This window comes from Mauremys mutica, chromosome 8 (assembly GCF_020497125.1).
Source record: "Mauremys mutica isolate MM-2020 ecotype Southern chromosome 8, ASM2049712v1, whole genome shotgun sequence".
Lineage (NCBI taxonomy): Eukaryota > Metazoa > Chordata > Testudines > Geoemydidae > Mauremys > Mauremys mutica.
Genome location: NC_059079.1, coordinates 16404961 through 16432106, shown reverse-complemented (window position 1 = coordinate 16432106; position 27146 = coordinate 16404961). Strand labels below are relative to the sequence as shown.

At 41.0% G+C, this 27146-nt stretch overlaps 1 protein-coding gene across 7 annotated transcripts in view; it reads right to left on the bottom strand.

The window, feature by feature from the left end:
• PATJ (PATJ crumbs cell polarity complex component) overlaps window positions 1-27146 on the bottom strand; it is a 216834-nt gene that overhangs the window by 119885 nt on the left and 69803 nt on the right. For 6 of the 7 annotated variants that reach the window (XM_045028182.1, XM_045028179.1, XM_045028180.1 and 3 more), the window contains 10 exons: window positions 25827-26036; window positions 24126-24245; window positions 22344-22721; window positions 20615-20705; window positions 15149-15302; window positions 14018-14089; window positions 12365-12542; window positions 10565-10675; window positions 5610-5687; window positions 530-568 (listed from right to left, as the gene is read on the bottom strand). In XM_045028182.1, coding sequence (XP_044884117.1) covers window positions 530-568; window positions 5610-5687; window positions 10565-10675; window positions 12365-12542; window positions 14018-14089; window positions 15149-15302; window positions 20615-20705; window positions 22344-22721; window positions 24126-24245; window positions 25827-26036 — 1431 coding nt within the window. The remainder of the gene's footprint in view (window positions 1-529; window positions 569-5609; window positions 5688-10564; window positions 10676-12364; window positions 12543-14017; window positions 14090-15148; window positions 15303-20614; window positions 20706-22343; window positions 22722-24125; window positions 24246-25826; window positions 26037-27146) is intronic. The other variant, XM_045028183.1, reaches the window with a different exon arrangement.

The following is a 27146-nucleotide window of genomic DNA, read 5'->3' as shown; positions in this document are numbered from 1 at the left end:
CCTCTGTTTTCCTATTATATTAAACTTACAGAACCTTTAAAAGGATTGTAATGGTTTTTATAGCCAAAGCAGATCTTTACTGGCCAGGGCTCTAAAAAGGCTAACATAAGTTTGTTCCATCACTTCCTGATTTTTTGTAATCATCATCCTGTAGAGGCTGATCCAAAGCACGTTGGAATTTTTTTTAACTGACTGCAATGGGCTTTAGATCAGGTCCTCAAAAAGAGAGCATTTTGCCAATTCACTGACGTCAACATACTCAATACAAAAATGTAAATAAACTTCAACCTCTTGGCTGTAGATTCCATTATTCACTAGAGTTGTGTGAAAGATTCACAATCGAATTCCTGATATTCAAGAAAATGAAAGTCTATTTTCAAAAGGCAAACAAAAAGCCCCATATCCCTTGGTTTCCTGTAGAAGTGGTAAGATTTCATCCTGGCACAGTTCAGACAAGTTCAGGAATTTGCCCATAGAAAGAAACAGAACATTTGTTGGGAAGAGTCAGCAAAACGAGTATGGGACCTACCTGATTTTCTGTGGGGCTGTAGGATTTAGCTGGCAGTTCCTATATTTAAAGAAAGATTTTAAAAATTATGAACACTTTGTGTAACAAAGTTAAAATAGCTTTAACCTGGTGTATCCTCTGATTTTGTATGCCACAAACCCACCCTATTTCCTCAAATCCTACTCCAAACTCACTTCTTTCTAGCAATGATTCATACTCCTATTTCAACCTAATAAAATTAAGTAAGTTTGCTACTCCTTACATCTTGACCCAAAGTGGGATTTCAGAAAAGCTTGACAATGGGCCTCGATAATTTTTTTAAAAAGAGACAACATTAATGGTAGTCACATGGCACAAGCCCGAAACGCTGCAGCAGACAGAATGACAGAAATGTTTCTAAATTAGACACACTTTCAAATATGAATAAGAAAAAGCATCTCCATTTGGCATCCATCGCTATTTTGATTGTTGCAAGTTTAAATAACTGAGATTTTTTTAGAATAGCAGAATTAGACTGTAAATTCTTTTGGGCCAGAGTTGTCCGATATTTCACATTTATATAGCACCTGATCTTAATTGTAAAGCAAATACTACAATTCAGGATTGTGGACTTGGGATTTTGTTGATCAGGTATTTCACCTTGTCCTGACAATGGGACTTCTTATGTGCATGCCTTGATCCAAAGCTCTCTGAATTGAGTGGGAGTCCCTAAATTAAATTGGGTGGGCTTTGGATTAAGGCACACACACTATTCGTACTTTACTTCAGCAACAGCAAAGCTTAACATAATAAAAGAAGTCACTAATTGCATTTTTTTCCATTTTATGAACAGTCAGGGATCATGTCTAACTTAACAGTGCAGCTTCTACCAGCAGGTTCCTACAAGGTAATTTAAACCCTGACTTCTGATGAAATTCCTCATGAGATTCCCACTTGTTTTGAACAGTGTCCTCAGACCACACTTGGTATTTCATTTGCATCAGGGGCATATTTATAGGTTGCAGAATAAGGAAGTTTCAATTCCAGGCATGGATTTATAGTATCTATCCAATCGATATGGCTCAAAGACAATAAATGAAGTTCTGTTAAAACTATTCTTAGAACCAAAACCTTCCTGTGTGCCACCCTCCTCTATGCCTCATTTGCTGACAACTCCTCAGCAGGACTTGTGTATTGTATGCTTAATCAGTTCTTAACCCAATCTCTCTCACCCTCTCTTGTACATTATCTGCTCACACTGGTACAAGGATCACCTCTGTGAAGTCAGACTTTCTGCCCGGGTCTTCAAGCTGATGCTCATCATCCACTGCCATACGTGGAAATCTCATTTCCCACATAATAATGAAAAAGGGGCCTTCTCTGAATTCACCTCTCCATGACAGCTTTCTGCCTGGTTTTCAAAGAATTTTGTAAAACTGAAACTTTCTGCCTCCAGGAATGGGATGGACCAGCTGGCCATCAGTAGCCAGACAGAATCTCACATCCCTCTCTTCACTTCCTACTTGTTCTCAAGAAATTATTCCCAGAGGCTCTTATTTTAGTGCTCTTCTCCATCACTTCACCCTAGATCATCTCATTGCTTCACCCCTGGGTATAATTTTTACACAAATGACATGTACATTTATGCCCTGTCTAACTCTCACTTCCTCCTGATAATCAGTTCCTCACTTTCGCATAACATCCTGCTACTCTAAGCTTCTAAGAGCTAAGTCCTCCCCCAGAGTAAAAAATTCTTTATTTTCTGTGCCTGCAATAACTCTCCTTAATTTTGCTCCTGAGGTCAGAAGCAGTGGTGTCAGCCTTGACCCTGAAATTTTCTTTCATTTCACGTCTCCTTTATCTGTACATTCACCTCCAGAACACTGGCCAAATTAGACTTCGTTTTGAAACTGCCACTACTGAAATCCTTATTTCATGTCTTAATCACTCAGTTAACCACCACTATTCTGTCCTTTATATAGCCTCTAAACTTCAGGGAACTGAGAATACCTCAGCTAGATCATTCTCATGCTTCAGGCTACGAGATCATCACTCTTAATCTCTGTCACATTCACTGGCTTCCTTCCTCTCTTCTTCCAGTTTAAAAGTTTCTGTCCCGGTTTTCAATTCAGCTCTGCCCTATACTCTCTTGCCCCCAGATCTCTTCGGCCACCAGACACTTGCTAAACACCTCCAGTGTTGGTCGCCTTTTTGTCTCTTTCACATATCTCTCCCTGATGTGTTTCACTTGTGCCGTATATACACCTCTTCTTTTCTCTGCCAAATCCCTATTTCTCTCCTCCTTCACCTCCAGAAAGGCCCATTCGTCCCTCACCCAAGTCACACAAGACTTCTTTCTTTCCCCTTCTGTTTGTTGCGCCCAGGTTCCCAGTCTCTCCCCCAGTATCCCTCTGCCCACAAGATCTCCCAGAAACTTGCCCCAGAATGGCTCCCTTTGCTCTAGCTCCCTTCCAAGATCCCTCTTGTCTCTCTCATTCCCTTATTGCCTCTCAAGGTCCTCCCATCTGCTCTCTTTGCTCTGGCTTTCCCACTCTCCCCAACTAAGTGCTCCTTTGGCCTCTGCCTCTCCCTTGGCTTGGCTACCAGGCACCTCCCACTGAGCCTTTTGTTACTTGATGTAACAGACTAGAATACAAACTTCAAACCCCTTCAAAAGTGTTGAGTTGCTGCCATTTCCTTCGTAGGAGAAAAATAATTGTCTGAACCTTTATAAAGTGACTAAACTGAATGCAGTTTGTGCAACCACTTCCAGAAAACACACAATAATCTGGACTTTATTAAGAAAACTACACACCAGCAGGATATGAAAGACAGCACAGTGCACAATTCTACACCTGCTCTGTCTGCAAGGCTTGACCCAAAACCCACTGAAGCAGTGGCAGCGGATATCATAGGCCAGGGAAGGCCCGGATGTGGCCCCACCCACACTTTGACTCCCAGCCTGGAGCTCGGTGATCAGCCAGTGGCCAGGTCCTGAGCCTGGGCCTGGGCCAGGGGCTCAGGCCGGCCCAGGGGTCAGGCCAGCTGGGGCAGCTCGGGCTGGCCCAAGGGTTAGGGCGGCCAGCTGGGGTTGGGACAGCCGGTGTGGTGCATCTGGGGTGGCTCGGCTGACCTGGGGTGGGCCAGCCAGCGTGGAGGGACTCGGAGGGTGGAGTTTCAGGCAGAAGGGGTGGGGCTGGCAGGCTGATACTCAGTGCATACACAAGCACTGATACTCTCATTGACTTCAATGGCCGTTGGATCAGATCTACAGACAGGCTATTAGAATCTGCCCTGAAAGAGGAGGGCAAGGTGGAAATTCACATAACCGTCTATTGGACTCATCAATTTAGGCTTCCAGAGCATCTAACTACATCACATATTTGAACTGACCCACCTTTTCCAAGGTGTGTACACAGCACAACTTTTATATTTGTGGTGTACGCAGCACAACTTTTATATTTCATTTTCACATAAGAAACCCAAGCATTGTAAGCAGTTCTCATAGAGGCTATTTTAAACATTATTATTTAACACATGTAAGCCACTATAGAGTAGAACAAATACCAGTGAGTAACAGAGGAAGTCCCAACTAATTACAAATAATGGCCCATATAAGAACAGCAGTTTTTTCGAGTTGGATATTTTGCCTTCAAACTTAGTTATTTCGTGACACTTTGAAGACTAGACTAGAAGTATCAGTGATTTCCCATAGGAATGCAGGCTAATAATCCACTCAGCCACATTTTTATTTATTTTATTTTTTTTTTACTACTGAGAGCTGCCCCTGCTGAAGCACATTATGTCTGCTTTGTGAATTAACGTTCAAAGCGAAAAAGAAACTCCTCACTTATTCATTGAAGCTGTTCTATATTCTACTCATCACGTTACAAGAAGCACCCATAGAAGGGTTACTTTTAACAGCTTTGAAAAAGGTTAGGCTCACTCATTGACCTTCTACAGTTTTAACACTCAACACACTGGAGTCCTAGAGATTAAAGGCAGCAAGTGGATGTGCTTTTTAGATTACAAAGACAGATAAAACCAAGAAAGGAGTGCAATAACTGCTTTATTTCAAGAACTGCTCACTGCCACAAAACCTTAGCCTCCTTGCTTTCCTGGAATAACCAGAAAATTCCCAGATTCTGAATAACTCTAAGTAGCCTGCAAAACATTTTCTAAAGCAACAAGGCCTTTGAGTTTCCTTTCAACATTCGAGGATTGAACCAGTTCAAGAACACACGGGTCAATGTACCCAAGCTAGCCATGCTGGATTGATTTAAATTTGGCCAACACCCACAATAGTGCTATCCCTACACTGTTTCAGTTGCAAAGCCTTCCGGGTATGTATGCCACAATCCCCAGTTTGGCTTCCAGAAGCAATGCATTTGGGGAGATTTTGCAGGACAGAGATTGGAAACCAGATTAACTGTTTTAGTGTGTCTGCTACCACAGTCACTAAAATTAATCAATTGGTTAATTAACCAATTATTAAGTTTGCAGAAAAGTACTTAATCCTAAGTGATTATTAGACCATTTGTAACCCAACTATAGATCACCTGGGGCATTTCTGTGTGTGGACACAACAAGAATTGTGCTAACTAGGGCAACCAACTATGAAAATTTGGGCCGGTAGTTTTTAACCAGGAAAAAAAATCCAAACATTTGAAAGCCAGGAAATTCAGAATTAAGGCTCTGAAAGCAATCTTAACAAATATATACCAGCATCCACTGTCTCAACATAAAAACATTACTCCCAACAATGCCAAATATGTGCAAAGACCACATCATTAACCTTTTTTCAAGAAACTACACAGTTACTTTTACTATTATTCCACTTTATAGCTAGTGGATGGCAGTTGCCATGACAGAAGCTGTAAAATGGGGATACTGATGTTTACTCATCTTCGTAAAGCACTTTGAAATCTACAGATAAGAGAGCTATAAAAGTGCTAAACTTTATTTACATTAAATATTATCAATGTAGTTAACATACATACCATTTTTGTAGCATTTTACCCCTTTTATTTAAGATAAAAAGCCTGGTATTCATTTATAAACTACATTGTTATATCATCTGATCCAGTAAAGCTTGGATATGATACACAAATGGAATAAATACCTTTTCATTTTTGTTTTCTCTTTCTATGTCCTGATCTTTCTTGGCTTTATTTATCTTAGACTGTACCACAGAGACCACCTGCAAAACATAAGAAATAGACATGTGCATATGACTGACAGACAGACAGATATAGATGCACAGTCAAGCACTCATAAAATCGGAAAAGCCAGAATTAGGGTTGACTGTACAACCTGGATTCAGGCTTTGTGCTTATGCATTATGATACAGTCTTTAATTACATGACCACATACTATCTTTTCCACTGAACACCTGCCTCATTCAGTGCACAGTATGGAGCTGCCTTGGGGAAAATAAGCATTGTGTAGAGTAGTGAAGTAGACTGTTGTCTGTAGAACACTTGCTTCAAGTGTTGCAAAAGTTGGAAAGTGTGTAGTGAATGAGGCAAGAGACTACAGGAAGACAAAGAAAGGTCACATGGTTAACACAGCTGAATGCTGCCTTGAAGAATTGGATTCTATCCCTCTCTTTGCTAAAGAGTGCCTACTAAGCAAGTTACTTGAAACCAAACTTTTCACAAGTGGTCACTAACTGTGAATTCCTCATTTTCTGGGTGCCTGATTTGCAGAAGTGCTGAGCATTCACAGCTGCAAGTGAACAACAGGAGTTGTGCTTTGAATATATGAAGTGCTATCTAATGCTAAATACTCTGAAAAATCAGGTCCAAGGTCTCAAATGGGCACTCAAAATTAGTACCTTCGTCTGTCTATCCCACTCTATGAAATGGGGGTAACACCACCTCCTCATCTCACAGGGGTTTTTTTTGACGATCAATTAATGTTTGCGATGCACTCAGATCTATTGTGAGGAGCATCACAGAAAAGCCAAAGAGGAAATTCAGAGTGCTGTCTTAGGAGCAGGGTTTGAACAGTGGCAGTATGTTAGGCAAGGCCACACACTGAACAATGAGGAGAAAAAAAAATATGGAACAGCTTCTCATTAAGTGAACATCATCCATCCAGTGCACTAAATGAAGCAGGAGTCCTGTGGAAAAACTAGTATGTGATCATTTAACTGAAGACTGTATCATGATGCATCTGCACAAGGGGGCCAAATTAAGATGCACTTTCTAACTTTTGAGAACTTGACTTTGCAATATTAATAATCTTCCCTTAACATAATTTGTGTGTGTGTAGTTTCTTAGGGTTTTTTTTTTAAATCAAATTTAAAACACAAATCCCATCACGTGGCATCATATTGACGACCGCATGGGTCATCAGCAGGTTTGAACCATTAGATTCACCACACTGATCTCTACCACTTCAGCTAATGGAGTAACTAACAACAGTAATAAGTTGTCAACCTGCATGTAGACCAGCTCTAGTGTGGGATGAGACACTCTGCCAGGGAGTTTCCACAGGTATTTGCTGATAGCAGAGGAATGGTGAGACTCACGACTCTGGTTTCATTCCAGGATCTAGAGGGGAGTGTGCTCAGCGTTTTCTGCCCATTACCCCCAAGTTTGCCTCTTTCTGCCCTGTCCAACCCGTCCTTGTTCCAATCCTGTCTTCTCCACCTGTGACTTCTTGTTCCAGTCCCTTTCTCCTCACCCTTGCCAGGTCCAGTCTCCATTCCTCAATCGTCTCATCCCAGCCTCAGTCTCCTTGCCCCGCCAGTTCCTAGTATCCCTTTACAGACTCCCTGTCCCTGTCTCTTCCCTCCCCTAATGTGCCCAGTCCTACCAATCTCCTTGCACAGCCAGTCCCAGTCCTCCATACACAACTTGTTCCTCACTGACTGTCTCTCTCTTTCCCCATTCCCAGGCCTCCAGGCGTCCAGTCTTCACTAGCGCCCAGTCCCAACCTCTCTCTCTCTCTAGACTCCTCATTTAATCTCAGAACTTCACCCCTTGCCTCCAGCTCCTTTTTCCTAACCTCATTCTCAGTATGGCTGAGCCATTTTGGCTAAAATCCACCACCACCATGGAAAAAAAAAATCAGCCTGGCACAGACACCTGGCATGGAACAATTCAGCCTGAGGAGTTAAGTTTAGCAAAAGTTATAAGCAACCGAAAACAGGGTCTTCTAAGGACAAGTATTGGCCAACCTTAAAAATGTGGGAGGAGGCTACCAGCTTGGCTCCTCCCACCCCCATTCTTAAGGCTGCCCAACACTTCCCCTTAGAAGACCCTGTTTTCGGTTGCTTATAAAACTTTGCCAAACTTTAACCATTTAGGTTGAAATTTGAATCTCTCTCTCGCTCTTCTCATTATATATTCTTCAGTATATTGTAAGGACCCTTAATATAAGGGGCTGGTCTTGTATTACTCAGAGTTGATTAATGCCCTTTAAATGGAATGCCTCAAGCAAGAGAGAGTACCATGTTATACTATATATTGTAAAATGTTTGTTGACTAATGTAATTTGGAACACTTGGTCCCTCAATAAGGTGCACAATGGTACATTATTCAAAACAACATGAGAATAGTATTTCACCATGGCAACGGTTAAAAATATGAATGCTATTGAATATCTTTACAGAATGATTGGTATGAAACATGGTGTACCACCCCAAAGCAGACAGTAGAAATTACTACTAAAAGCAGAGCAGCACAAATATCAGAGAGTGTTTTGAACACCTGACAGGGAAGGAACTCCCTTATGTATAAACCATACTATCTTAAATTCAAAACAAACACCCCTGAGACCACAGCTATTGGTAGTAGAGATACCAATGTAATGTGCAGTTGGCACCACTGAAACAAATAGATGTCTAAGCACCATGGTGTGTACCTATACCATATTTGTGGTATTCCCTATACACAGTAAGTTTAACTACTACATATGGTACACATCCAGCTATTTGAAGTGGCAATGTGCTTCCATCTTCTTCACTACTGGTGAGGCAGCGCGGTTAGGCCATGCAAAAGGAAGTAAGGAGTTCTGAGTTCCATTCCCAGCTCTGCTGCTGACTTCGTATGTGACCTGAGATCATTTACTTCCTCTTCAACCTCTGTAATAAATTCTAAGTTTGGGTGCTTCACCTTTGACACCAAGAACCTGATATTCCGGGGTGGTGGGTGGGGTGTTGAGCTTCCACAATTCCCACTGGTCAATGGGAGCGGCCAGTGCTCAGCAATGATGAAAGTCAGATTCTGGGTGTATAAGCCTCAGCACTCAAAAACAGAGGCACCCAAAGTTACTAAGGGTCCCCGATTATCTTTATGCCTTCTCAGAGGCCATTTTCAGTGGCCTAGAAGGGTAAGGACAAGAGTCTCAGGAAAAGACTCAGTTTTCCTGACATGCTTCTCAGAAGGGGTCAAACATATAGACAGAAGTTATTGTGTTATCACAGCTATGCCTATTGTATGGTGCCTATGCTTTCTGCCACCACTGCTTGGACATTCTCCTTTCCCACTTTGTTGCAAGTCAACACAGAACATAGAGATTCACTGTGGCAGTGGAGAAGGAGTGGACATTTTGGTGCCAGATTGTGTAAGGTGTGGTTAATGAGTTGTCAGAGAGATTCACTAGGTCAGGGGAGGGCAAACTACTGCCCATGGGCCAAATCCGGCCCCTCAGTGCTTTCATTCTGGCCCGCGGGATTGCCAGCCCCATGGTGCAGCAGGGTTAAGGCAGGCTCCCTGCCTGCCCTGGCCCTGTGCCACTCCCAGAAGCGGCCGACACCACGTCCCTGCAGCCCCTGGGGGAGGGGAGAGGCAGAGGGCTCTCTGCGCTGCCCTCGCCTACAGGCACAGCCTCCTGCAGCTCCCATTGGCCGGAATGGGGAACCGCAGCCAATGGGAGCTTTGGGGGTGGTACCCACAGGCGAAGGCAGCGCATGGCGGAGCCACTGCCAGATATGCTGCCCACTTCTGGGAGCAGCACAGGGCCAAGGCAGGCAGGGAGCCTGCCTTAGCCCCGCTGCGTACCGCTGCCACCAAGCAGCGGTACGCAGCGCCAGACTGGAGCCCGTACCCCAAACCCCTCCTGCATCCCTCACCCCAACCCCCTGCCCTGAGCCCCCTCCTGCACCCCAACCCCTTGCCCTGAGCCTCTTCCTGCACACTGCACTCCCTCCCGCACCCCAACCCCCTGCCTCAGCCCTACATTCATGGCCCTGCATACCATTTCCCCACCCAGATGTGGCCCTCAGGCCAAAAAGTTTGCCCATCCCTGCACTAGGTCTTCTGTTACATAGCCTTTTGGTGGCATGGAGTTGCCTGATTGGATATTTTGTATTTGCTCATGAATCACATGAACTTCTGGGATGGTAGACAATAATTGTTGCCTCTTCTCATTGCTCAGAAGATGGGGAGATCATTTTCTCTTTTGCTTGTATTTCCTAGTTTTTCCTCTGCCTCGGATAATTATTGCTGATACCTGTAATTATATTTTAAGCCTTTGGGGACACAGTTTGCACGGAGGATGCTATTCTACAATCAAGTTTCATTACATGATGTTTAAAAAAAAAAGTTGGCTAATAGAGGAAATATTTTTAGAATACCAGGTAACACACAAGGGGGCTGATTCTAATTCAATTACCGTGGGGTAAACACTGCTGAGTCAACACAGTCAGTTGAATTTACATTGGAGTAACTTAAACCAGAATCTGTCCCAAGTAGTAACCATATGGTCTCTGACTGGAAACTGTGTCAGAGGTAATAAAGGTAATAAAGTAATAATTGGAGATATACCAATCTCCTAGAACTGGAAGGGACCTTAAAAGGTCATCGAGTCCAGCCCCCTGCCTTCACTAGCAGGACCAATTTTTGCCCCAGATCCCTAAGTGGCCCCCTCAAGGATTGAATTCACAACCCTGGGTTTAGCAGGCCAATGCTCAAACCACTGAGCTATCCCTCCCCCCAAAGTATGCAAGGGAAACTGTGTTATGGCCAAATCTTGCTGAAAGGAGTTTGGCCATGTTTCAAATAAAAGGCATATTAGAAAGGAATTAAGTTTTGAGAAAAGAAAGGAAAGGAAAAAAGGGTAACTTACTCTTGGGGTACTAGACAAACTCTGAACAACAAAAACAACAGGATTTCCTGCATTCTTGATAGCTTCCACTGCTTCCTCGTGCGTGGCATTTTGTAAGTCTACTCCAGACACCTAATAAATGAAGTGTATCTTCATTATTAGACAATCTGTCTTTTTCATAAATTACAAGAGATTTACATGCATTTATTGACAGTGAAGCTTTGCACATCAGAGGAAGTCACCAAAACACTACATAAATTATATTTCTTTGACACTTTGAGGAACAAGCAGGGCAGAGGTATAGTATTCAGGTGCTCACAATTAAAGGCACATGCTATATTTTACCAAAGACTCTACTTTCAGATAAAATCAGAGAATGCTTGGTATCACCCAAATCCTCAATTTACCTAAGCATAAGCTAGTTATGTTTTGAAGCAACTCTCAAAGCACATCACTTCTGGAAGGCAGCAGACAAAAAGGACAATGTTTTCTGACAGCGGACCATCATAAGTGGAAGTACTCATTCTGGGGGATCTCATGGGATACACAAACCCCACAGAAGGCAAGAAGGGGTTAAAGGGCAGCACTGGGCACAGGCACCACTGCAGAGGGACCCAGCCTGCAGAGAGGTGGACGGACCTCTCATCCTCAGCTCCCAGAAAGGAGCACAGCAGAGAGTCAAGTTACCTTTGTTTGCCTGCAATCTCAGGGCGATAGGACAGACGGCCAGGATCCTGACAGGAAAGAGGAGCTGGTTCTGCTCTTTATTCCTGTTAATTTAGTTGCATTTCCTTTATCGCTTTGGAGGACTGGAACTAAGAGTTTAACCCTGGGACTGGGCCCATACTGCATTGAGAATATGAGTTCCCTGAGGAGATGGCAAGCCAATGTGGGAAGTAGCCCAGTGAAGAAGCAACAGATCTGACCAGACAGACCTTAACTGCTTGTTACAAGGGTCCCTGGACTGGAACCCTGAGCAGAGGGAGGGACAGGGCTCCTCTAGAGCCTCACTGGGAAGATTAGTGGGAAGTCCTCAGACAGAGGACCGGGAGGATTTCTGGGCCTGGATATGGACTGTCAATCTATTGTGAGGTCCTGGGACTCTCGGGAGACAACAGTGGTTTACCCAGAAAGGGGTGAGGCAAAAAATGACCTGGCCAGAGGGCCAAGGAAAAAGGGGACCATCAGCAGTCCTGGTTAGCAAGCCTACAGAGAAAAAGCTCCACAATGCTCCACTTAGCTACAAGGCAGCGTATCAGACCTAGTGAATCACATTGTCACAGCAGTTTCAAGGGAGAGTGAAGAACCACAACATGGTATCCAACAAATTGCAACATGGTGTCCAGTGATAATGGCACCTGTGAAAATTACTCTCCCCTCTCAAAGAATGAGGCAACTGCTAACACGAGGGACTGCACAAGTAATATATAACTAGCTTGTACACTGAATACCCTCTAAAAATGCCACAAAACTTTGCATGAAGAATGAACCACTCAAATCATGCTACTATTCCACAATAACTTGCATTCTTCAATTGAATGGCTCATGAAAAATGGTGAGAAAAGCAGGATTTCTATTTGTTTTATTTCATAAAACACCACTTTTAAAATCAGTGACTATTTAACTTCTCTGAAATAGTACAATAGGATGTTAACAGAAGCAATCGATAGTCAAGACCTTTTTAAAAGAGATAGAACAATGCACGCTGAGTAAAATCAAATTCACAATATATTCAATGCTTAATTCCACTTTTTTTCTAGACAGCTCTCTGAAGCTACACTCTCTTTTTAAAGCATGAAAAGGAAATTTATCTGCATTTACCTCAAGTATTTTATCCCCAGTTTTTAGGGCTTTTGTTCTTCCAGCTGGGCTGTCTTCCAAGACTTGTTTGATAAAGATACCTTTAAGTTCCTCTCCATTCTTTAGGCGCTTTATAATAGTTTGTCCACCAACAATACTGATTCCAAGAGACATGTGAGGCTCTCTGAAGATTTCAACACTGTAAAATGCAAGCAGAACCATATAATTTTATAAATTAACAGATTTAAATATATAATATTTAATATTCCAAAAAACTATAACAGAGTTTTTCAGGTTTCATCAATTTACTAGCAATAATCTTTAAAAGAAGCACCTGTTGCTAGTCCAGGTGACCTCATCAGTGAAATCTCATCAGTGAACAAATATAACTCAACAAAACTCTGCCACCAAACCAACTTGGCTTCCCCTCCTACAACCTTTCCCTTCAGAGAAAGTCTAAAAAATAGGTACCGAGATAAACACAGTTGAGTTCTATCACTCAAAGCAAATTCCAGAGTGGTGGGTTCCTACTGAGAACAGCTTGAACCAACCTGGTGATACTAATTTGTTAATATTAAGTGTTTCAATACAGAACACGTCAATTGATATTCAGGTTGCTGAACATACTAGTGAGAGGTCAAAAAGGCTTCCTGAAAATATCTTAAAGTTGTTTGCCATGTATCAGAGGTCATATATATTAGGCTCCTACTTGTGCTGAAGTTTTAGATTTGTATTATGCCTAACCCTGAATCACACCTTTTTACGTGACCTTTGTACTGCAGGCAGCCAATGTGTTAAAGAAGGTACAAAAATGAAGCTAAAGTAACCAATTCTTTCTGTAAGAGAAAACTCCTCTGATCAAATGGCATATAAATTTATCTGGACAGCAGTTACCCTTCTCAAGGTAAATATTAAAGTATTCACAATTTCCACCGTATTTTAATGTCAGAAATAAAATAAACTGTTCTAATAATAAAACTGTTGTCATGCAACAACATTATGCAAATAGTTCAGAATTACACAATACTGTCAATTGTATTTTAAATTGCTTTATCTCTGTTCCCCCACTCCCTCTTCAAACTTGTCTCTCAAAACAAAGTGAAATAACTTTGACAAGGATCCTTAACTATCAGATGGCCTTTGTTTTGTGAAATATATATAATATACACAGACTGGAAAGAGAGATATCAAAGGAATTATTTCACTTTGCTATCTAGTATGTAAATTAGAAATATTTGTAGGTAGCTTGAAATTCAAACACTATTGGAACAAATTTTGGGTTAATTCAGAGTTATGCCACTAAGATTAGCAGAGTAACCCATGTACCTGACAGCAGAATTCTGATGTGTAACATTTCAAACCAGTAGCGAAGAGGTGAACGAGAACTTTCAGCTCAACTGCAACACAAAAGCTGGCAGCTTTCTAAAATTAGTCGTATACACAGAATATATAAACCTTCTCCACTGAACATCTGTTAGCGTTTACAGTATTTAATAAAGCCCAGAGCATCTAACTACCTTAACACTATTCTAGAGCACTCTAAAATAAAACACCATGAAAACAGTCACACATGTGTAAGAAAAGTCTACACTAAGGAGTGTAATAACTCCTGGAGTCCCCAAGGCTTCAAATGTTTCCTAAGCAAAAAGAAATAATGTAATTATATCAACGTACATTCGGGATGGTCCCCAATGACTGAAGTTTGGAGTTTCTTCTCCTTCTCCTTCTTCTCGTTCAGGTAATTCACTAATTGGGTAACGAAAAAAAAAAACATGTTCCATGCCACACATACTCACACAAGCGTTGACACTTCTGCCATAGCACATAATACATTCTAGCAGATTCATGTTTACATAAAAAATGCTATACAGGAGACTAGATACCCATACTTTAAAAATATATATATATTAAGGGTCAAACACAGTTAAGGTTGCAACATAAGCAGATAAGATAGGGGAAAAGCAAATTTAAAAACTTATGTATTAAACTTGTGCATCTTATTACTGGTTCTACAGGTCTCTCTAGGCAATAAACATTTGCTAATATGCCATAAATGACATTAATTGTGACTACAAGCCACAAAAGGCAGTCTAGTCAACTGGCAAGTCATAAACTCTTCCTAAAGCCAAATGAGAGGTAATGTGAGCAGATCTTGAGCATGCCATTCTATCCCCGAGAGCGGGATGTTAATTATATTGCTATACCACATGTGATTCATCTATTCAAAGACTAGCCCAGGCTTCCCCAACAGGAGACTTCACTTGCGTGTCCCCACTGTAAAGCAGCACTGGTAGGTGCTCTCTCAGAACGAGAGCCCTCTCCACACATTCTCTGCAGGCGCAGAGGGCCCAAACTGCCACAGTTACACTACAAAAGGGGAGCAGAATGGTGAAAGGTGGAGCAAAGACTCCACATGACCACATGCATTGCAGCAGATTTCATTGCGACACCTGAGAGGGAAGGTTAGAGGCAGGTCAGGGAAAAGCTGAAGACATGGTCAATAGGTCTGATGAGACAGATCCACTGGCCAAAACCTCTACCAAGGAGAAGTTCAGGGGCTGTAGCCAAAGTGATACAGTTCTGTTAGTGCTCTGCAGCCTGGGTGGTGAGTTCAGGCCATTTGGTTACTGCAGAGATCATCTGCACAATTCAGTTTATTCTAGCTTGTGCAGGGGTCAAAGATTTGACTTCTATGGATTAAAGTTACATTTAGTTCATCAAAACTTTCTGCTCCACTAATCAACTAACTTAAAGCAAGAAGAAAATAGAAAAGAACTAAGTGTAAATCATGTACTTCCTCCATACCTGGACAACACTGCTGCAGGCTGAGCAGGAGTGACAGCTCTCCCAGTTTCCTGGTTCCTGGAAAGAATGTAATCCTCCATCTTTTGTTCATCCCTTTCAGCTGCTTCAAGGTCAACTAACCTACGTCTTTTTGAGTCGTTCTGAAGCCTCGTACCTGAATGGTAAAATGGCTAGATGTAAATGTCTCTATATCTATTGTCCTTTTGACTATTAACAGTGTCTAGAAACTACTATACTTGGCAGCATACCTCTCAACCAACCGAGGCCCAAATGTGAGATGTAATGTGTGACTTGAATCATAGAAATGTAGGGCTAGAAGGGACCTGGAGAGACCATCAAATCCAGCCTTCCAGCATTTAGGCAGGACCAAGTAAACCTGCAACATCCCTGATGGGTGTTTTTCTAACCTGTTCTTAAAACCTTCCAATGATGGGAATTCCACAACCTCCCTTGGAAGCCTCTTCCAGAGTTTAATTATAGTTCAAAAGGGTTTCCTAATATCTAACCTAATCTCCCTTGATGCAGATTAAGCCCATTACTTCTTCTCCTACCTTCAGTGGACATAGAGAACAACTGATCACTATTCTCTTTATAATAGCCCTTAGCATATTTGAAAGCTATTATCAGGTCCCACTTCAATCTTCTTTTCTCAAGGCTAAACATGCCTAGTTATCTTAACCTTTCTTCACCGGTCAGGTTTTGTAAACCTTTTACCCCCCTTGTTTTTTAAAAAAAACAAAACCTCTCCTCTTGACTCTCTCCAATTTATTCACAACTTTCCAAAAGTATGGCACCCAAAATTGGACACAGAATTCCAGCTGCTGGAAGCGGCGCGGGGCCAAGGGACGTACTGGCCGCCGCTTCCAGCAGCTCCCATTGGCCTGGCGCTGGGAGCCGCGATTGGCTGAACCTGCAGACGCGGCAGGTAAACAAACTGGTCCAGCCCACTAGGAGCTTTCCCTGCACAAGCGGCAGAACAAGTTTGGGAACCACTGCCCTAGACGCATACAAACTGATAATTAAATAATTTGTTCCAGTATTTTTCCAGGTATCCAAGTTAGGCTGACTGGTCTATAACAACTCCCTGGGTCCTCTTTGTTCCATTTTTAAAGACCAATACTATCTTTGCCCTTCTTCAAACCTCTGGGACCTCACTTCTCCTCCTGGAGTTCTCAAAGATAACTGCTAACGGTTGAAAGATTGCTTCAGATATTTCCTTAAGTACCTTGAATTTCATCAGGCCTGCTGACTTGAATATATTAACTTATCTAAATATTCTTTAACTACGACTCATAAAGAAGGGACACAGAACAACCATTCATGAAGAAAACTTAAAATGCTGCTGGGGACTCACTCCTGCTGCATAAATAATATAATCTCAGTTCAGCAATTCTTCATTTCTGGTGTAAATAATTTTCACAGACAACAGAGAATGCTAGAGGACTGAAATGAAAGATTCTCCTTGTAATATGATACATTGAGAAGTGTGCTTAGAAATAGCAAATATAGGCCTCCATCCTACAAAGAGAACTGTGCAGACAGATGCCCGTGCCTGCCTGGAATCCCACTGAAATCAAGGGAGATGTCATTCATTTTTCATTCCATAGGCTCGGTGTAAGAGCAAGAGTCTGTCCACAAAGTTCTCTCTGCTGGAAAGAGAGGGTGGCATAACAAAACAAAACATCAATCTCCCTCACCCAGCCACTGAGTGTTTTCCCAGACTGACCAATAAATTACTTCCACTGATAGTAGACAGAGCAGTATTTTACCATCAATTTAAAGAAAATCATGATTTTTGGCCTCGCAAAGACATCACAAATCATGGAATAGTAGTGAAAATAATTAAATGTCACCAGCCCAGTCCCAAAGATTAAATTATTAAGAAAATGCTATTTAAATGCTTTTTTTTTTTTTAGGGAGCATCTTGAGCTTTTCAGGGTGTTCACTACTACCCTTGTCCTGACATGGTGGCATAATGGAAACTGCCTGTAAAACATTAAGTCCTGCCAGCGGTGTCCACCACATTGTTATAATTTACCCTTCTGTTCATTCATCATCTACAGAGAGCACCAACTGGTCCCTGATTAGGAAACTCCACCCATATAGGGAATCACAGGACTGGAAGAGACCTCTTGAGGGCATCTACTCCAGACCCCTGTACTCATGGCAGGACTTAGTATTATCTAGACCATCCTTGACAGGTGTTTATCTAACCTGCTCTTAAAAAGCTCCAATGATGGAGATTCCACAACCTCCCTAGGCAATTTATTCCAGTGCTTCACCACCCTGACAGTGAGGAAGTTTTTCCTAATATCCAATTTAAACCGCCCTTGCTACAATTTAAGCCCATTGCTTCTTGTCCTATCCTCATTGGTTAAGGAGAAAAAAAATTTCTCCTTCCTCCTTGTAATAATCTTTCATGTACTTGAAAACTGTTATGTCCCCTCTTAGGCTTCTCTTCTTCAGAGTAAATAAACCCAATTTTTTCAAACTTACCTTATAGTTCATGTTTTCTAGACCTTTAATCCCAAAATGATGATTTTTTTTTGCATCACTGTACTGTTCACTCACATTTAGTTTGTGATCCATTATGACCCCAGTATTCCTTCCCAGACAATCATTTCCCATTTTGTACGTGTGCAACTGACTGTTCCTTCCTAAGCGGAGTACTTTGCATTTGTCCTTATTGAAATTCATCCTATTTACTTCAGACCATTTTTCCAGTTTGCCCAGATCATTTTGAATTTTAATCCTGTCCTCCAAAGCATTCGTAACTCCTGCCAGCTTGGTGTTGTTCACAAACTTGAGAAGTGTATTCTCCATGCCAGGGGTTCTCAAACTTCATTGCACCACAACCCCCATCTGACAACAAAATTACTTTATGACCCCGGGGGTGGGGGGGGGGAGAAAGAGGGTGCTCTGCCCAGACCCAACCGCCCCAGGGAAGGGGTGTGGGGCAGAGCCCAAGCCCCGTCACCCTGGGTGGGGATGGAACTCAGGCTTCAGCTTGAGCTCTGGGTCCCAGCAAGTTTAATGGTGGCCCTGGCGACCCCATTAAAAATGAGGTTGGGACCCACTCTGGGGTCCCAATCCACTGTTTGAGAGCCGCAGCTCTATGCCATTATCTAAATCATTGATGAAGATATTGAACAGAACCGGATGCCGAACTCATCCCTGTGGGACGCACTCAACATGCCATTCCAGCTTGACTATAAACTGATAACTACTCTCTGGGAACAGTTTTCGAACCAGTTATGCACCCACCTTACAGTAGCTCCATCTAGGTTGTGTTTGTTTATGAGAAGGTCATGCGAAACAGTATCTGAAGCCTTACTAAAGTCAATATATACCACATCTACCACTCCCCCCACCCCATCCACAGGGCTTGTTACCCTGTCAAAAAACGTTATCAGGTTGGTTTGACATGATTTGTTCTTGACAAATCCATGTTGACTGTTACTTATCACTTTATTATCTTCTAGGTGTTTGCAAATTGATTGCTTAATTGCTCCATTATCTTTCCAGGTACTGAAGTTAAGCTGACTGGACTGTAATTATCCGGGTTGTCCTTATTTCCCTTTTTTACATATGGGCACTATGTTTGCCCTTTTCCGGTCCTCCGGAATCTCTCCCATCTTCCATGACTTTTCAAAGATAATTGCTAATGGCTCAGATAACTCCTCAGTCAGCTACTTCAGTACTCTAGAATGTATTTCATCAGGTCCTGGTGACTTGAAGACATCTAACTCATCTAAGTAATTTTTAACTTGTTCTTTCCCTATTTTAGCCTCTGATCCTCTCTCATTTTCACTGGCATTCGCTATGTTAGACATCAAATAGCTACTAACCTTTTTTTTCTTTTTTTGTTCCATTTTTAAAGACCAATACTATCTCTGCCATTTCCACATTTTCTGTTATTGTCTTCCCCCTCTCATTGAGTAATCAGCCTACCTTGTCCTTGGTCTTCCTCTTGCTTCTAATGTATTTGTAGAATACTTTGTAACCCTTTATGTTCCTAGATAGTTCAATCTCATTTTGTGCCTTGCCTTTCTAATTTTGTCCTAACAAACTTGCGTTATTTGTTTATATTCATCCTTTGTAACTTGACCTAGTTTCCACTTTTGTAGGACTCTTTTTTTGAGTTTCAGATCATTGAAGGTCTCCTGATTAAGCCAGGGTGGTCTCAGGCCCTACTTCCTATCTTTCCTATGCTCTTGGACCCTTAATAATGTCTCTTTGAAAAACTACCAACTCTCTTGAACTGTTTTTCCCCTTAGACTTGCTTCCCATGGTATGTTACCTACCAACTCCCTGAGTTGGCTAAAGCCTGCCTTCTTAAAATCCATTATCTTTATTGTGCTGTTTTCCCTCCTACCATTCCTTAGAAATATGAACGCTACCATTTCATGATCACTTTCACCTAAGCTGCCTTCCACTTTCAAATTCTCAACCAGTTCCCCCCAAACTTGCTCCCCTGGACAAGGTCAGATTTGCAGACCAGAGCATTTGAGGACACTCCAGAAGTCTGAGGATCAACGGATGCCCATCTAGAACTACATTCAGAAGATAAGAGAAACCAAAGGGAACATGTAGGCTAGGCAGGGTGGTGATCACATCATGAGCTGCAGCTTTCTGAGCTGGGTACTTGCTACAGAACTGGTGAACTTTGCATTGTGTGTGTTACATACAGGTCCACTGTTGGCATGCCCCAATGACTGGAGATCAGGTGGACGATGTCCTCCTTCAGGGACCATTCTCCAGGGAACATCTTGGATCTACTATACCAGCCAGCTTTAAAGTTTGGGGCTCAAACTGAGAGCAAGGTCTACTCTGTCCATCCAGACATTGTGAGTGTAAGATTGCACAAATATGATAGACAGCAGCCCATCATAAATTGTTAATGCCTCTTATTGATTCCAATATTGCCGAATATAGGTTATCTCAAAAATTTACTTGCAGTAAAATTTGCTTCATTTGAGGTTTTACCATCACTTTTTAAAAAAAAGTATTACTTTCTTTAAAAAAAAGTAGTAGTGAAGGTCCTTCACAACCAACAACGGAAACTGATTTAGGGCCCAATCCTGCAAACACTTAACTATATGTAGTTCCAATGGAGTCCTTACTATATAGGCCCTATATATTATAGGGGAAACTGACAACACAAGAGTCAAATGCACACAGCAGACATACTAAAAACAACAATTGAGAAACATGGCATTATTTTCTCTGTTCGCTTTCAGCTACAGTCACTAAGTGTTACTTGTAACAATAAGTAGGTAAATACTTTTAGAGAGAGAGATGGGATTTTGAAGTTGAGGAGGTCCTTTTTAAGGAAGGCATCAAAGCCAGACTATCATCTTAAGTGAGTATGATTCATGCTGTGGATACTACCTCGTTTGAAAGATATGAACAAAACTGTATTGCAAAATGAAAATGCATTTAAAAAAAAAAAGGCCTTTTACTAACCTAAATCCAGTTTGCTTTTTGCTACTGACTCAGTCATTTCAATATCATCAAATATGGCTGTTTGGCAGTTGTTCTCCACTGTGGCTTCATACTTCATAGGGGAGAAAAGAGAAGTTTATTTTAACAGCATTGGCATTGCCCCATATAGCAGTATTTGACATACACATTGATTTTACAGCAAACATTTGCATTTTCGTAACTTGCTTTAATTTTTTTTGGATAATTATGAAATTAATTGCTCATTTAGGCAACATCAGTGAGTGTGAACAATGTCAGATGTGATTAAAATATAAAATGAACTTCATACTCTCTACCTGTTTTGCAACCCAGAGAGGAAACAAGGGGTTTTTCACCTGACACTTATGTGGAATAACAACAGTTTTAGATCAATATCACATTCACCAGAAGCTGCATTTTGGCATCTTCATATAGAGAGCACAGGACTACAAGAGAGGAAAGACCTAACCTTCTATTCCCCGCTAAAACCTCTGTGGCCCTAAACAAGTCACTTAACATTTCTGCCTCAATTTCTTCATCTGGAAACTGAGGGTAAAATTGATTTGCATTGGCAAAGTAGGTGCACGGAAAATCAGTTTAATCACTTTCTTTTCTGGGGGATGCAGGAATAGAAAGCAAACTCAGAGGGGAAAGAATTTCTCAGAGTATTAGAGGATGCAAAATTTTCATTCACACATTGTGCCTTATGCCGTCTCCCTCCCTCCCCATCCAGTATTATCTGTCTGTCACAATCTCTTTCCCTTCTTCATTTCCTGTTGTACTGCTCCACCCAGTGTCTTACAGACCAGCTGCCCTCGGTGGAACTGACAAACATCCAGATCTCTAAGGCTTGTCTTCATTGCCGCATTAGCTCAAGTTAGCCATTCAGTTTCTTCTCTCAAGCTAGAGTAGCTGAAGTAACAGCGGTTCCACTGCAAACTAATTGAGCCGAACAGAGGGATTGGATTAGCAGCACACAGTAGTTGAGTCCCCACTGCTCTACTAGCTCCAGCATCAGCAGTACGTGAGCCTCAACCCATGCCCCCGACAGGCTGGCTAGCTTGAATTTAAAGCACCACTGAACTCGAGCTAGAGATGTGTGTGCATGAACAGCAGCTGGGTTAGGGGCAACACTCGAGTTATAGCTTGAGCTAACAATGCAGGACAGGCAACCCTCAAGACATTCTGCACTGCTGCGATAAGAGATCAGGATGACAGTCAGTTTCACTGACGTGCTGCAGCACTGCAGAGAAACCAGAGACAGAAGTTAGAAAATTGCAAGGAGAGCTTTGAATCTCCCTGTGCTCCAGTAAGAGATGATGGAAGACACACCTGCCAAGTTATATCAAAGATGCAGATAGAAGGGTCACCAAAGGGAGCCATCATTAGTTCTGCAGCGTTAACAACGTAGCAAATTATTTGCCAAATGGCGATCAAAATTCAGCAAGGAAATACATTTTGGTTTTGGGATTTTAAGAATGTGTTATGTGCAAGAGAATAATGTCCATTGGTATCTACTCGATGTACTGAGAGATCTTGTCTAAATTATGTCAAAATCCACCTAACCACAAAAAACAAGAGTATAAAAATCATGATAGAAAACAGGTCCAAATCCTGCATCAGTATCTGCTAGCTGGTCTCCTACCAACTTCACTAGGACTCTGTACAGTTACAAGGGAGCCATACTAGCTGATCCTGATGAAGGATTGAAACCCAGGGTAACATTTCTTACCGTTTCTTCATCATCATACAGGTAATGTGGAGACTGCTTAGCATTTGTGCTAATAAGGGATCTTAAATCTGGTGTTTTAGTTGGCTCAAGTTGCTTCGCCCAATCTCCAATAGAAACCAGGTTCTTCCCAGCAGGTGGAGATGTGTCCTTTAGATGTGATGAGGCATATGTAAAATAATCCGGGTCCACATCATACTCTTCATCCACTAACATTTCCCGCTCTTCACCCATTTCCTCTATTTTAGCCTTAAGGAATTCATGCATTTCCCAGGACTCCTTATGTTCTGTTTCATTCTGAGCTAGCTGAAATGGCCTCCCCAAATCCAGAAGTGGTTCATCGACAAGTTCTTCTTGAAAGAATGTTTCATCTCTAAAACCCTGCATAAAACATTACAGAGTATAGATTTGACATCATGTTTCCTGCAAGCTCTCTTACAGTTGTGTTTTATGTCAGGCACATTTTAAAATTACAACCACCATTCTGTTTTTTAAATGAATATCCATTAGCTTTTATGTTTTAGTAGAAGCAGCTAAACTGGAACTTTGAAACTTGCCCTGATTTACCATTTTTATGAATACAGACATGCCTTTTTAAAAACAATAAAGAAATGAAAGTTGGGAGCTGCTCAGCTATTCCTGGAGCTATAGGAAAAAGCAAGTTTGGGTGGAAGCTGGGGAATGGGAATTGTTAGACAGTATTTTTTAAGAGCTACAGGGAAAAGCCTAAATAAATCTAAAAAAAATTCTGAGGATTTATCTGCCATCCCACTATGCAAACATGTACATTATGCCCATCATCGTCAGTTTAAACAGTAAGGCATCCCTTGCTTATTCCACACAATCCTTTAATTAAAAGGTCAACATCTCACCCTCCAGAGTCAGATCAATCCACTTATCTCACAGCTGAAATACTAATCCAAGAAAGGGTGCCTGCCATTACCCTTTTTAGAGCTGCTTCTTTGAAGTGTGCCAACTTGACACAATAGCGATTAGGCAAATTGGTGGGCTGAGGCAATAACTAACACTGGTGAGTGACAGACCAGTTTTGGTGGGTTTAAAAAAAAACAAAAACAAAAAAAAACCAAACTATTTTACACACACTAGGTTCATTATAAGCAGTGACAGATAAAGAAGTGTTACAGGAGAATTTGATACTCTAGGGCCAGATTCCAATACCTTTACTGCTATTAAGTAGTATGTTACTCCATGAGAAGCCCACTGAAGTCAAAATATGAAGATGCTTCTGTATCAAAGTGAAGGTATCAAACTCCAGTCCCTCATGTCCCTGAAGTCTGTGGCAGAGCTAGGCTGCCAGATCCTAGGCTAGCACCCCAACCCTAGGACAACAAACTGCCTTTTTCTAAAGAAATCCTGCTTACACACCATTCTTTTTTTCTTGAATCAATGATTGTTATTAGCAGTAGATCGAACATTCTTACTTCATTAGCAGTAGATCGAACATTCTTACTTCATATCACCTTTCATATTCATGGTAAGACAATGCATCTTAATGTAACGGGTTAGAAAATAAGGTAGGCAAGGTGTCACATACATATTCAGCATTAGCTCACAAAAAGCCTTGAATTTTGGAATTTGTTTTAGAGAGGGATTGTTTACCAGAATACAAGGCTCATCCCAGACTCATGTTTTCCCACCAGACAGAATGAACCTTGGATTGACATTTCTTCTGAAGGACACTTGTTTTTGGGAGGTGAGAGGGGGCTTTTAGAACCTCATTTCCTTCTTAACTATTTTAAATAGACCGAAACAGCAGTCAAATACCTGTGGTGCCTCAAGCATTATTGATGAATGAATATCATTTATTGGTGCGGGAGATGCTGAGTTGTCTTCAATGGTGCTGGGATCCACAATGCAAAAGTTCTCCTCCCCTTTGCTTTCTCCCTATAAAGGCAATTGAAACATACAACAGCATTAAAAACACTGTCAGGAAAGCAAAAAAGCCCCAAATTCTTAAAATAAATAAAAAGGTGGGGCTGTTGGGGAGAGGGAGGAAATGACCGTGGAGAAGGAGAGAATGAGGAAGGGGAAGGAGAATAGAATTTGTTTTACTATAAACTGAAAAGATAAAAAGATGAGTTTACATAAAAGATAAAGTAAAAAAGTAGGGCTGTCAAGCAATTAAAAATTATAATTAATCGCATGATTAAAAAAATAATTGTGATTAATTGCATGATTATTCACACTGTTAAACAATAATAGAATACCATTTATTTAAATATTTTTGGATGTTTTCTACATTTTCAAATATATTGATTTCAATTACAACACAGAATACAAAGTGTACAGTGCTCACTTTATATTTTATTACAAATATTTGCACTGTCAATAACAAAAGAAATAGCATTTTTTAAATTAACCTCATATGAAAACTGTAGAGTGATCTGTTTATCATGAAAGTTGAACTTACAAATGTAGAATTATGTACAAAAAATAACTGCACTCAAAAATAAATCAATGTAAAACTTTAGTGCCCACAAGTCCACTCAGTCCTATTTCTTGTTCAGCCAATCGTTCAGACAAATAAGTTTTTTTACATTTTCAGGAGGTAATGCTGCCCACTTCTTGTTTACAATGTCACCTGAAAGTGAGAACAGGCATTCACATCAAACTTGTTTGTCTTAGTGATTGGCTGAACAAGAAGTAGGACTGAGTGGATTTGAAAGCTTAAAGTTTTACGTTGTTTTGTTTTTGAGTGCAGTTATGTAAGAAAAAAAAATCTGTTTGTAAATTGCACTTTCACAATAAAGAGATTGCACTACAGTACTTGTATGAGGTGAAATGAAAAACACTACATCTTGTTTGTCATTTTTACAAGTGCAAATATTTGTAATAAAAATGATAATATAAAGTGAACAATGTACACTTTGTATTGATTTCAGTTACAACACAGAATACATTTGAAATGTAGAAAAACATCCAAAATATTTAATACATTTCAATTGGTATTCCATTGTTTAACAGTGCAATTAAAAATGTGATTAGTCGACAGCCCTAAAAAGAGACAAAGGGGAAAGAAGCTAAATAAGGATATGGGCAAGTATATACTAATTTTTTTTTTTTTTAAAGGAAACAATCCAAAAGTCGTGTTACATTCCTCTTTCAGTGCTTCTTTGTTTGTTTATACTGCAAGCACGTCATGGCCTCGGATCTTATTATATGGCACTACACAAATAAACTTAATTAATGAACAATGAAGCAGTGTTCTCAAGTCTGCTGTATGGTCCCAAATCCAAAAAGTATCCCTATTCAGGACAGTACTTATGTTCTTGACTTCAAACACATGCTTAAGTCCTACTGATTGGGGCTTAAGCATATATTTCAAGTTAAGCGTTTGCTTCGGTGATGTCTTGAATAGGGACAGACTTAAACAACATGCTTTGTTGAATTGGGGACTATGCACAAGTTACATCCGTACGTGTCACTGTTGTGACAACATAGAATAAATTAAAAATCAGTCCTTACCACCAAAGGCTTGCAGATGCCAAGGCGAATAGTACCTGGGGGCACAGATTTCAACACTTCTACCGCCTCTGCTAGAGTGGCATTGTCCAAATATTTCTCATTTACAAAAACCAGACGGTCGCCTGGTAACAGTTCACCCCCGCGTTCGGCTACTCCACCCTCTACCAGAGAGCTGATCACAATGGCCGTTCTTGTTGGATCTAGGGGATCCTGAAAAAGCAGCCCCAACAAAACCCAATAAATGCGTTGTGTTATTTATTTTGAATGTACAAACGAATAACTAATTTTATGCTGTGGGGCTATCCCATAGGTTACAAACACAAACAACAAAAGGACGGTCCATGAATATAACCACCCTAACAGCCTGAAAGACAGAGAGAGGGGGAAAATGGGCACTGTAGAATGCTCAGAAGATTAACAAATCCGGGCTCTGGAGCAGGTTGATTTATGCCTTCCTAAAGCAGCTCTCTCAAGCGGAGGAGGGGACAGGCCAAGCTGCAGATGGAAAAGCAGCGCTGGCTCCTTCACAACCCCTCCAATCCCCCCTATTATGACCAAAAGCCAGACGATGTCCATGCATGTGATTTTCAAGGCTTCATGTCAACAAAAGTTACATTAAAAAAAATCCTTACAATTTACACAAGTGTTCAGGATTTAGCAGTTACATTTGCTCAGATTATTGTAATATAGGGCACTATACATTTACACGGTGCTTTACATACACAGAAAGTCACTTACAGTGCTAAAGAACAAGACATAGGACTGTTTTCAGGAGAGGATTATTAATGAAGATAAGCGACTACTTGAAAAGATGGGAAAGTTTAAAGTAGGAAAGATCACAGATTGACAGATGTTTCATGATCATTGATTCATAAACTGGTTTGAAAGTTGCTTATTCCTTTTGGGAATATTTTTCAATTGGTTTTTTTTCCTGATTTATGTCTAATGTACCACTTCCGTCAAATGTCTACTCATTTGAAAATCCATCCTCAGTCCAATAAGATAAAATGAGCAAAGATTTTAATTATATAGTAGCAGAAAATATACACTGCAACATACCTTTCATAATTGTTAAACAAGGCATAATTTATTTTAAGATTGTGACACACATCCACTCTCTCTCTAGTGCTTGTAATACCCCTTATGTGTATGCATTGTGTTTATAATTACATGAGCACATACTGGTTTTCCACAGGACCCAACTCATTCAGTACACAGGATGGATGCACAAGGGGGCAGAATTAAGACTGCACGGGCCACCATAAATCTGGCACTTCTTAACTTTTGACTGTTTGACTTTGCAACCTAAATAATGCTCCT